The 12,676-nt window shown below is 31.8% G+C and overlaps 1 protein-coding gene across 2 annotated transcripts; it reads right to left on the bottom strand.

The window, feature by feature from the left end:
• Nucleotides 1-2,344: 2,344 nt before the first annotated feature.
• On the bottom strand, nt 2,345-6,286 carry LOC114173994. 2 transcript variants are annotated; one of them, XM_028058712.1, is made up of 3 exons: nt 5,833-6,286; nt 4,660-4,790; nt 2,345-3,270 (listed from the first exon to the last, which is right to left on the bottom strand). In XM_028058712.1, exons 1-3 carry the CDS (start codon nt 6,070-6,072, stop codon nt 2,550-2,552), a joined length of 1,092 nt encoding a protein of 363 aa, XP_027914513.1. In that variant the 5' UTR covers nt 6,073-6,286; the 3' UTR covers nt 2,345-2,549. The 2 variants fall into 2 exon arrangements, with proteins under 2 accessions (XP_027914513.1, XP_027914514.1); XM_028058713.1 differs by lacking the exon at nt 4,660-4,790.
• Nucleotides 6,287-12,676: the final 6,390 nt, after the last annotated feature.

Genomic DNA, 12,676 nt, shown 5'->3' with positions numbered 1-12,676 from the left:
TCTTTACATTTTCAGAAAATATTATCAAATCATAAAAAAGAAAATCTAAGATGTACATTCTAGAAAAATATATCTCACTAAAAAATGTTTTAGGATGAATAATCATAAATGTTAAAAATCAATTCGAGATTATCCATTTTGAATCGAAAGATAATGCTTCATTCTAGAACATATTTGTGATTCCAAACTTATAATGTCTTCAAAAACTATAAAAGTGAGGTGGAGAAAGAAATTATGAAGGTTTGAAAAACAATTGTACACCTTAGAACGAACTTGAATTCTTGGAAAAACTTTGGAGTGACCTTTTTAGTCTTTCCCAAATGAGATTGTTAACAGAAGTCTAATGGTAGTGATTAACAGAATTCAAATTCTTATTGCATGCAGAGAAATCTTAGTCCAATTGCAGTTTTCCTTTATATACTCTTTTAGAAATTATTTTGTCACCAACAAGAGTTTTTACATTGAGCTTGCCCCAATGGCAGAAGAAGCAAAGAAGAATAACTAGCAAGACAATCCAACACACAACAGCAACCTTCAACATTCGACACCGTAACCTTCATTATTTAGCTTCCATTTCCAATCTTCATAAACATCTTATAAGCGATCATCAATCTCTTCAATGTCCACGTACACAACTCCAGGCCACAATGAACTCAACAATCTTTCCTGGCTAAGAATTTCAAATGAATTCATTACGTAACTTCAAAACGCGTACACTGAAATCGTAAAAACATTCATTCTAAAGGATAATCTCTTACAGAATATTCAAATAGGTTTCAGATTCAGTATTTTGAAACTGTTTTTCTGGCTTCTGGAATGCTCCTGCATCTCAATGATTTTTCCCAAAGGGATATAAGTCTTCTGAAAAGGTATTGAATTCTCTCTCGAATAGGCTTTCCTGGAAGGATACTTGAATTCCTTTTGATATTGATTGTCAAAAATATTTGTGAGAAACATAAGTCTAAATCTAAAAACGGCGCACGAACATTTTAAAGGTTTAAACTTTGGTAGATACGTATGAATATGGTACCCGCTTTTAGAAAGTGTCAATTGCATCCTCTAACTTTTGAAGATGTACTTTAATTAGGTCCCTTTCAGACAAAAATTATTAACACAGTTAACAATGTGCCACAGAATGTAATTTTTTTATTTTTTTTATTTTTTTATTTTTATTTTTAAAAAAAAATATAAATACTATGTGTCAAGTTCGTGATGTGACACGTGGCATTATTAGTGCCATCGGTGTCACTATCAGATCTCACTGTTGATTTCAATCTAGTCTCTGTATATGTTTTTTTCATTTAATTTAGTCTCCGTATATGTTTTTTTAATTTAGTTCCTATTTATGTTTATCTGATTCAATTTTGTTCCAATTTTTTTTAATAATTAAAATATTTTTGTAATCCATTTTTTATAAGATTAAAACTAATTAAGTATAAATATTTTTACAAAATTAAGTACTGATATTTGTATTGTTTCTCTCCAATCTCAGAACAAATTTATTATTTATATAAATGTTATACTAATATTTTTTATTAAAAACAAAATTTTAACATATTACTTTATTAATTACTTTTTATTAAGTTCTCATGTTTTGTTATTTTTTTTTCAAAATACAACAATATTGTCTCTTACTAATTTTAAACCAAAAATTTTATTTGTATGAATGTTATACTAATATTTTTTATTAAAAATGACTTAATAAAATAACTTTTACTACTAAATTTTAATATAAATATCAAATATTTAATTTTTGTAAAAATTTTATACTTAATTAGTTTTAATTTCATTGATTTTAATTATTAAAAAAATGGATCAAAATTAAATGAGAGATACATAATGACAATGACATCATGGTGACATTAACATGTGACCTTGCATTGCCACGTAACTCTACCAATGTCACATGTTACACCAAGGACTTGACACGTGACATTTTTAATTTTTTTTTTCAAAAATAAATAAAAAATTAAAAAAACACATACTGACACGTGGCACGCCGTTATTTATTTCCGTCTGAGAAAGACCTAATTGAAGTACTTTTTCAAAAGTTGGGACACAATTGACATTTTTATAAAAATAGGTACCAGATTGACACACCTATACTTAAATGAGTATCATCCGAGTAATTAAACCTTCGTTCTTTTCTTGGAAGGTGCTAACTGAGATTCTTACTGTGTAGGAAGAAAGAGCCTTTCCAAACTCGTACATTTGCCAATTTGTGTTTGTCCAAAATACACAAAAGAATCACTATAACTAAAAAAAATTGATTATATGAAGCCTAAGGTTGGGAACTCTGATCCTTTTAGTGTATTTTCTTTTAAGATGGACAATAGGCAGCCAAGACATTTAAAATTAAATAAATAAATTGAAGTATTTTCTGGCATAAAAATAATGCCCCTATTCGAAGAAATACATGTGATATTTGATTTTGTTTATGTCATTTCTACATTGTTTTACTTCCTCCAATCTACCCACTGGTGTAGCAGCTAATGATTCCATAACCTCTCAAATGGGGTCAAAATTGTGTTTGATATGGACACTATACATTAATCAAGTGCAGCTTTATTTTTTCGACCAGTTAATGGCTTGGGCAGGCCATCAAAGATTGGTTTTCCGATGGCTGCAGTTGAGAGGGCCTGCATTGAGGTTGACCAAATGGATGAGGAGCCACTGTTATCTTGATCATGTAAACAGGACGTACTTGATGATTTCCTCACCCTGGATGAACCTTCATTTAGTGTAGTATCCACCATACCCATTGCCACAGGACTCGAACCGTTTTGATCAGAATCAGATGCCAAATTAGTTCGGCTAGCTGCTTTCTGTCTAAGAGCTAAGCCCATTCCAGTTCTTGATGGAAGAACACCAGGGCTGCTATTATCCTCCCTCAGAAGCAGCTCTGGTATCCTGGTAAAGTCCGCTACAGATTTCTGACGTCTCTGGACAAGATTGTAATTCCATTTACTGGAGTCAACTTCCCTGGTTAATGCAGCTGATGTCTCATTTGATTTTTCCATAATCTCTTCCAAAATTACATTGACCAAGCTTTTAGATTTCCGGTGATGGCTGAGAGGTCTGTCAGACGTAGGTGAGTTTCTGAAGTAACCATCTTCTGAGGGAGTTGAGGATCCTTTAAGTCCATAGTAACCCTGTAATGAGCTCATGGCTAGTGAGACCTTCCGTTCAGATGACTTCATTTTCAGTGATGGGAATGAATCAAGCAGATCATGGTGTGCCTGAGTAGTAGGAGAATTGTGATCTGAATATCTGAAAGAGACAACATTCATGGCCATAAGTGATTTAAATGCTAATCGGAAAGAAATCACAAGGTAATGATGATATAAAAAAAAAATGTTGAAACCAACATAAAAAGTGCATATTATAGATCTATTTTCTTTAATTACAAATTCTTCTGAAATTTCTACATAAGCCCCCAATTCCCGTTCACAGAATTTCATATGCTAAGAAATTAATACAAATGACAGGTTAAAGTCATAACAAGGTCCAGAGGATACCCAATTACAGTATAATTAAGTTAAACTGCAATTCTTAGATAGCAAGTTTAAACAAAAGCAGCATTCAAGAAACAAAGCAATATATCTTCAACCTAGCAGAACAAATTTCAACACTATGATGAGCAATATTATCCACCATGTAAATTTCCTATGACCGATTAACATTACCAACCCATTTTACACTGCATCATTATAAGCAATCGCTATTGCCATAACCATTGCCATATTTATTCTTAAGCATCCATCAGAAAACATATTCTGTAACCAAAACCAATATTAAGCCTGTTGAACAAATAAAAAACTGGCACTTCAAATGTAAGGTTAATTCACAGTCATCAAAATGACAAAATTTTTAAAACAAGTATAGAGGATTCATCAATAGTAATTATCTAGAAAGCGAGTACACAGACATATGATAGAAGAAAACAGAGGAGCCATACATAAAGGAAGAAAAAAACATGATAAATAGAATAACAGCAATCTCAATGATATTATAGAAACAAGAAACTAAAAACAAACTGACCTAATGATGGAAAAAAGCTAAGGATTTAATTTTGCTCAATTACAGCATACAAAATGGTTTTACAATGACAGCAAGTACAATCTTAAAACTACAGCATTGAATTTCATTCTAAATGTATTCTCAGTTTCTCACCTTAACCTTCATTTTCTGCTCAGGCTGTACAAGCATGCCCAACAGATACACGTAACCAAAGCACAATAAATTACTCGGCGTTTAACATGAAACATGCCCAAAATATCAAACTCCCCTATGAAAGCTCATATAAGGTAAGAAATCAGAAATTCCTCCCCCACCACCTCCCTTTTGATGTATACAAGATACTCTTCTCAAATATTTCAGTAGCACCAACATGTATGAGGCAGCATTTGACACACAACTAAAACATAATGGAACATTTTTTATTACATTCTCCTTAGCTCCACCCTTTAAGTGGAACCAAAATATACTAAATGACTTAAACTTACGTCCCCTATTCTGTACTCTTTTTAAGATACACCAAATATAGAACATGACCTACATGTGATGCTCTGTCCCGGCCTAAAGTGTTCACCAAATGCTCCCTAAGACCTAGTTTCTTGTATTTAATGCTTTTCCTTGATCCAACAAAGATAAACATACCCAGGAGTACTGGAACCATTTGATAAACAAGGAGATGGAGGGTGTCTTCCAGGTAGCGGAATGTGGAGAGTTTTAAGAGCAAACATTTGATGGTCTGTAACAAGGCTATTCAACCTTTTGACATCTGCAACCTACAATTTTCCAAATAAAATAGAGCTGAAGAAATTACATTTCATTGCACAACTCAAATTGATAAAAGAAAAAACTTCAGAAAAAAGAATTCAGCACAGTACTCCCACCAAAAGTGGTGCCGGAGAAAGGCAAGCAAAACGATAAACAGTTCAGCAAACACTCGGAACCGACTAAACCAATAAATCGACAAGGAAATAATATCAATGCAACGAAAAATACTACAACCATTTAAAAACAGAAAACAATGTGAGTTTTCACCATTATTAATAGTATCTCTTCCTCTTACTTTTGCCTCAAATTTCCTGTCATTTAACTTTTTTTCCTACACAAATGATGACTCTGACCCAAACGTCTCAAGAGGAGATCATATCATATCATATCATATCCATCTGCCAAATCCTAATTCAATATCCCCAGGCACAGTTTCTGATCAGAATTGAAATTTCAACTAGATAATCCAAATAACAAAGCTTTGCATCAAAAGTCAAGATACGTTACCAATCAAACCGCAATTCTGATTAGGAAACATCAAAAGCACCTAAAAAACTATATCTAAGTTTTCTCATAACATAGGCTGCACCCACATCACACGCCACAAAAACTATGTGAATTTGACTCATTTATAGCACCCTTTCATCATCGGATTCCCTCTAGCGTGAATTTGACTCATATAGTACCATTTAATCACAAAAATTTCCGCTGGCATGAATTTCACTCATTAGCGACCCTCTCTCATCATTAAATTCGTCCTTGCATGAATCCGACTCACACGGTACCTTTTATTCATCAAACCCCAACTTCCGTGAATTTGACTGATATATGACACCCTTTGATCATCAAATTTCCCTTTGGACGAGTTTGACTCATACCCTAACATCTTACACTCAGCTCCCTAGAGAGGGCAAAACACGCGCGTGCACTTAAACCATCCGCAACACAATTTCCAATAGTTTCTAAGCAATCAGAATCAAGCTGATACAGAGCAGAAATTATAAAATAAACAAGTAAATAAAAGAAAAAAAAATTAAACAATAAAAGTACCTCAACACCATACTTGATAGCGACACCAGCCAATGTATCGTATTTGGAAACATGGTGTTCAATGTATCCAAGTCTGGGAGGCGAAGAAGACAGCGAAGAAGGCTTAGCAGGACTACGTTCTGCGCTGGGTACCTCTCCGTCGTAATCATCACACACAAACCTATCGTAAAAGTATCCATTGGTGTTACCATTGTTATTGCTATTGATATTGCAATTCTCTTTCCACTTTTCCCTTTCCATCGCGTATTTTCAACCCACGCTTCAACATCGCAAACCCATTTTCACATGAATTGGAATCGATCAATCGATTGATCAATCAATGAACGAACAAACGAACGAACGAATGAATCCCGCTTCGTTCGAATTCACGGATCTGTGTTTGTCAGCGTTTTCTTCCTTTTTCTCGGAAAACGAAGGAAATTTGTTTTCTCTCTCTTCTCTTTCTTTTCCTCAGTTTTAGTTATTTAGATTTTTTTTTCTCCAACGTTTTAAATAATAAATACTCCAATTAATATTAAATTAAATGAGAGAAACAAGTTTTTGGGGAAGAAAAACACAGGATTAGAATATAGATTTTCAGTCATTAAAATCTTCTCTAGATATTACGTGCTAGTTTGGCCTTAGTTTTTTTTTATAGTGTTGACAATATAATTAGTGATAATTTTAAATTCCCAAAATTTAGATTAACGAATAATAATTTAAATAATACACAAAATTTAATAAAACAAATGGGAGATTATAGTGATAACAAAAAAATAGGTTTTTTTTAAAATGGTGTTAGTTTTTTTATACAAAATATGAAAATGGGCATATTTAAAATAAATTTACCGATTATGGGTAAGTCGTGCACAAACCAAACGAATTTCAACTTATTTAATTTTCAAAATTAAATATCGCGTCGCGTGTGTACACTTTTTCTTGCTATAGTCGTGAACTAGTTGCAATATTTTTTTTTTTTAACTTAGAAGATGTGTGTAATCAATAACCAACACTATTTATAATTTGCTATGACATAATCTAATAATTTTTTTATTGAGTTAAATAATTATTTTTCTTTAAAAAAAATAAAAATATGCGTCTAATAATAATCAAAAGAGTTTAATTTATACACACTATCACTATAAAACATCACAAACGTCTAATGAAATTTTACAATGACAATAAATATATATATATATATATATATATATTAAATTAATAAAATAATAGTAAATCTTATTAAATATGATAGTCAAAATTATGTTTATGGTAAAGTGAATTGAAAGAGATATATTAGTTTTATATATGAAATGGATAATTTCTTAAGGATAATGTATTTGGATAAGTTGTTATTGGATAAACTATTTTATTGTAAGTCACTTTTAATAGAGTTATTACTTAAAAATATTTTTATTTGTTTGAATGAAATCGATATTTAAGTGATGATTTTAATTTTTATATATTGATTATAAAAGTATAGTTAATTTTTTAAAACATAAAAATAATATATAAAATACTTATTAATATATAAATTAAATTTAATAACATAATTAATTAAAATTATTTATGTAATTAATTATTTCTTGTTTTATACATCAACAATTTTTATATTTTTTTCGCTTAAAGTATGTTTAAAATACTATGTATATTTTACAATTAGTTAACAAACATAAACTTCTTAAATATTTACCATAACTTATCTTTATTTTTTTTATTATTTAATTACATAATAAAAATTCACTTTAATCAAATAATGCCTAAATTTTAACATCATAATTAAAAATTTATCATCTTAAAAACAAATATGTGAAAAACTAGAAAATGACTTTAGAACACCAGTGGTTGTTATAAAAAGGAAACACTGTGATATTTTAATAATAAAATGTTTTATTATAAATCGAATTTTAATAGACATTTTATTATTTTAAAATACATTATATCTAGAAATCACTTTTCTATATTTCTCTGTCTTCTCTTTTCTTGTTCTTACTCTGTGTTCAATTGTGCAAAGATCTAAGGTCATAGGATTGATCCTCACGACGAACTCTTTTCATCCCTCCAATCAATTTCTTCATTTGAGTAAGTTGTGTTTCTACCTTTTCTTAGACTCAAATATGGTTTTCTCCCTGCAAGTAAGCTTTTTCTGGTTGCATGCATCCTTAGAGTCTTTATTGTGATTCTCCGTTGATCAGTGACCATAATGGTATGACTTGATCATTTTTGTGATGTTTCTATACGTAAATAGAACATCCTATTGAGTTGAAGGTGTTTCAGTTTTTTAGAGTTGTCACACCAGCCAGGTAAGGGAAGTTGGTTAATTACAATTCATTGTGTTACTTGAATAATTAGAGTGAAACTGCAATATGGAACATTTGAATGTGATATGCGATTTGAATTTATTGGTTTAATCGTATGGCTTTGTGTATGGTTTTTCTTGTTGTGTTAGACAAAATGTAAATATGAGAGAATAGTTGATTGTATTCTGATCTCAATGATGTTGTAAAAGCTGACAAATCACAAACAAAATAGCACTTCTTGAGGCATGTATGTTCACTACCCTTAAGAACTTGTTCGTGGTGTGTTGCTCAAACCCCCCAAGATACAACAGGAACTTCCTGGATTTTCCAAGGATCTTATAACCAGCAAGAATATTTCTTAAAATAGTAAGTAACCCAAGATAATAGAAGAATAAATAAAAGGAGAGAGAAGAAAGCTTGAAGAAATAAGAGAAGATAATATGAGATGTGTGTTTTAGAGGAAGCACAAGACACCTATTTATAGGGGTAGAGAGGGCGGTTGAGATGGGCTAAAATTCCCACAACCTGTGGTGGATACTTAGTAACAACTCAACAACAGTAATATATTTTATAATGACCAAATCAAAACGGCTACAACAACGTTCACATGTTTGCAATATAATTAAAAGCTTGTTTTGTTAACAATCCCCCACATATTGCAAAAGGCAAGAAAAGGAAGTTTGAAATAAGAAAATCGAGTCTCATATAAGATGTAATGCATCAGAGTTGGTATAGCAAGCTATACAAACCAATCCTAGATTGAGAAACTTAACACATAGTGTAAGTGGCATAGCAAGCTATATGAACCAAAGACACTTGATGTGTATTAATGGTTTATCAATCACAAAACACCCTCATAATCCTAGTTATTATCTTTGTGTTGCACTTACTCGACCATATGTGTGCTCGATATTCATGAGTGCTCTAGAGATCATGTAAAGATCTCATACAAGTGGTCCCACTCGACACCCATAGGTGATTTCATCAAGTGTATTTTGCAAATCATACACCAATCGTAAGGGATATGAAAATCAATTAAGTGCTATCAGAACTAACAAGTGACTTGTTTTTACCCATATGAACCTTATTCATGGAATCTCCAATCACAAAGGTTGGGTTACTATCACTTGTTTGTTTGCATGTGGCTTAAGTCTCATTGTCCTCAATGTTTCTAAAACCATATTTCCTCCCAAGGGTTTTGTTAGAGGATTTGCCAGACTTCGTTCTGACTTTATATAATCAATGGAAATAGTTCCACTCTTTAGCAGGTGCTTCACCAAATTATGTCTCAATTATATATGTCTATTATTTCTATTGTAGTTTTTTTTTGTTATAGCTATTGTCGATTGACAATCACAATGTATAGACACGAATGGGGTTGTTTTCATTCCTAGAGGAATGTTTACTAATAGGTTTTTCAACCACTCAGACTCATTACCAGCCATTTCGAGAGTAATAAACTCAGATTTCATTATTGATCTTGCAATAATTATTTGCCTGACTGGTCTCCATGTAATTACACCACCTCAAATTGTGAATATATAACCACTAGTGATTTTGTCTCATCTGAATCAGAGATCTAGTTCGCATCATTGTACCCTTCTAGTACAATGGGAAATCCATTATATTCAATGGCATAATGAACCTTTTAAGTATCTCATAAGTTTTGCAAGTGTATCCCAATGTTCCTAATTAGGACATTGAGTGTACCTACTCAGTCTACCTACTACATAAGCAACATCAGGTCTTGAAAAGCTCATTAAGTGTAGTAAGCTCCCAATTATTTGTGCATACTAAGGTTAAGAAACAGATTCTCCTATATTTTTCATTAATTTAGAGCTAGCATTACTCACCAATTTAAAGTCATAATATCCAAACTTTCTAAGAAATTTCTCAATATATTGCTCTTGGGATAGTAATATACTATATCCCTTCCTTATGATCCTAACACCAAAAATCACATTTGTTTCACCCGTGTCTTTCGTTTCAAATTTAGATCCTATAAACAATTTAGTTTTAGAGATTATATCAATGCATGTACCAAATATTAACATGTCATCCACATATAAACATGCAATGACACCAAAGTGTTCATCCATTTATGAACACTTTGGTGTATCTAGAATAATCATCTACAAAAGTTACAAAGTAATTTTTACCACCTCTATACATGGTTTGTTTTAAATCAACTTGATCAATATGAATTAACCCTAACAATTCGGTTTCATGTTCTACATGATAACAATTTTTCTTTGTTATTTTAGATTCTACATATATATGACATTTACCATTTTGTTTATCATGCATATTAATTAATCCTAGTCATTGCAATTTTATAACATACGAAGAATTCACATGTCCTAATCTAGCCTGCCACATACCATATGAGTCAACTATATCAGCAGAAGAATATGATTCATTAATAATTTCTAAAATATTAAGTACAAAAAGACCTTGATCACAATATCACTTCCCCACAAAACAAAATTTATTTTTTGTCATTACAATCTTGTCTTATTCAAATGAAACTTTAACCGTAACTTTTCCCAGTAGTACTATAAAGATTAGATTAACTCTATTAGAGAGCACATGTGGCACATGTAGCACATTACTCAAGGACAGAATCTTCCCATATATGAGTTTTAGAAGAACCTTTCCTTTTCATAGGACATGAGTTGTCCTGGAATCACAAAAATAAATGTGTTTTCCTCCATCCTCTACACAAGTGTAGGAGGTAAAGACACTTCATTTTGCAGTTATATGTTTGATAGCACCAGAGTCTACCACCCACTAACTCACACTAGGCATAAAATTTACTTGCGAAACAATCGCAACTATAGTATCTTCCCTTTGGACTATATTTACCCTAGGATGATTTTCGTTTCTTGCTTTACGCCTGCATTGAGGTGCAAGATGGTCTAGCTTCCCACATACGAAGCAATTACCCTTTTTCTTAAAGGTAGGGTTAAATCCATTGAGATAGGAATTTTGAAAATTATTTTTCCTTTTGTTATCAGGTTTGTTCTTGCACATTTTCAAAAGCAGGTTTGTCTTCTACCACATTTGCCTTTGCAAATAATGCTTTGTCCCTTGCAGTAGCACACCCTTCCTATTGGTATCTTGAATTATGATGTGTGTAATGAGCTCTTGAAGCGACATCTGCTTATGCCTGTGTTTCAGTTGTTGTTTATAATCAGTCCATGATGATGGCAATTTTTCGATCAAGTGTTATGAAACAAACTCATCAGGTAGAGTTATATTCTTTGCTTTGATATCTTCAAGCAACTTAATGTCCTTATCTTCAATCATCTCCTAAACAGTAGTAATTCCCTGTGATGAATCTTTATCAGATAATGTCTTTAGTAGTATATTTGAGAATCAATGAATCCCAAATATCTTTTGCTTCCTTATATGAGCAATATACATTGAACAACTCATTAGACAAAACACTGAGGTGTGTCAGCACACCTTTTTCACACGAGTCCAGTCTTCAATTTGTTTTGCAGGTGTATTAAAGTCAGGTTTTGAATATGTGAGAGCAGTAGCAACTCCATACATGTCTAACAGGATAAAGACACATTCTTACTAGTGCTGAAAATTCTGTCCATAGAAGACCTTGACACATTTAGAAAGGGTTTTGCAAAGACAATCAAAGTTCCGGAAACAATGTTTTAATCCTCTAGAATGGAGTTGTTGTTGTTGTTTTCAGCCATAAGTCCTTAAGATTATTGTAAAAGTTGACAAATCACGAACAAAAGAGCACTTTTTGAGGCGTGTATATTCACTACCCTAAGGACTTATCCGCAGTGTGTGGCACAAGCCTCCTAGGATACAATATGAACTTCTCAAGTTTTCTGATGATCTAAGAACTAACAAGAATATCTCTTAGAAAAGTAAGTAACCCAGGATATTAGAAGAAGAAATAAAAAGAGAGAAAAGAGAACTTGAAGAAAGAAGAAAAAGTAATATGAGGGGTGTGTTTTGGAGGAAGCAAAAGACACCTATTTATAGGTGGATAGAGGGGTTGAGATGGGATAAAATTCCTATGGCCCGTGATGGATATTTAGTAACAGCTCAACAATGGTAATATTTCTTGTAATGATCAAATCAAAAACAGCTGCAACATTGTTCAAATGTTTGCAATATAATTAAAAGCTTGATTTTATAATAAAGGATTGATAAATTTGACTCATTTTAATTCTTAAGTGGTATATTTGAACTATGTTTGCATTCACCTTTAAATGGAGGGGAAGAATATAAAATACCATTTGAGAATTGAAGAAGCAAATTTAGCATTCCTTTGAGTTGGAATATAACTTTGATTCAATTGGTATTGGAGACTTTGTGATGTATGCAAAATTGGAATGGTGTGTTGAGCTGGATCTCCCTATGAGACCTTTAATTTTTGTAGTTTGATACTTCTTAGAGTGAATATATTTATAAACCAAAGTATTATGATAGTTTTAAGTGAGGAATAGCTCAATAAGTGTTAGGTGGAAGTTAGTTGGCTTTTATTATATGATTTAATTGAATAAGTAATTGATTGAGGTATATATATATATATATAT

Source organism: Vigna unguiculata, chromosome 2 (assembly GCF_004118075.2).
Source record: "Vigna unguiculata cultivar IT97K-499-35 chromosome 2, ASM411807v1, whole genome shotgun sequence".
Classification (NCBI taxonomy): Eukaryota; Viridiplantae; Streptophyta; class Magnoliopsida; order Fabales; family Fabaceae; genus Vigna; species Vigna unguiculata.
Note: the sequence above shows the minus strand (reverse complement) of the source record. Positions and strands in the feature narration are given on the sequence as shown.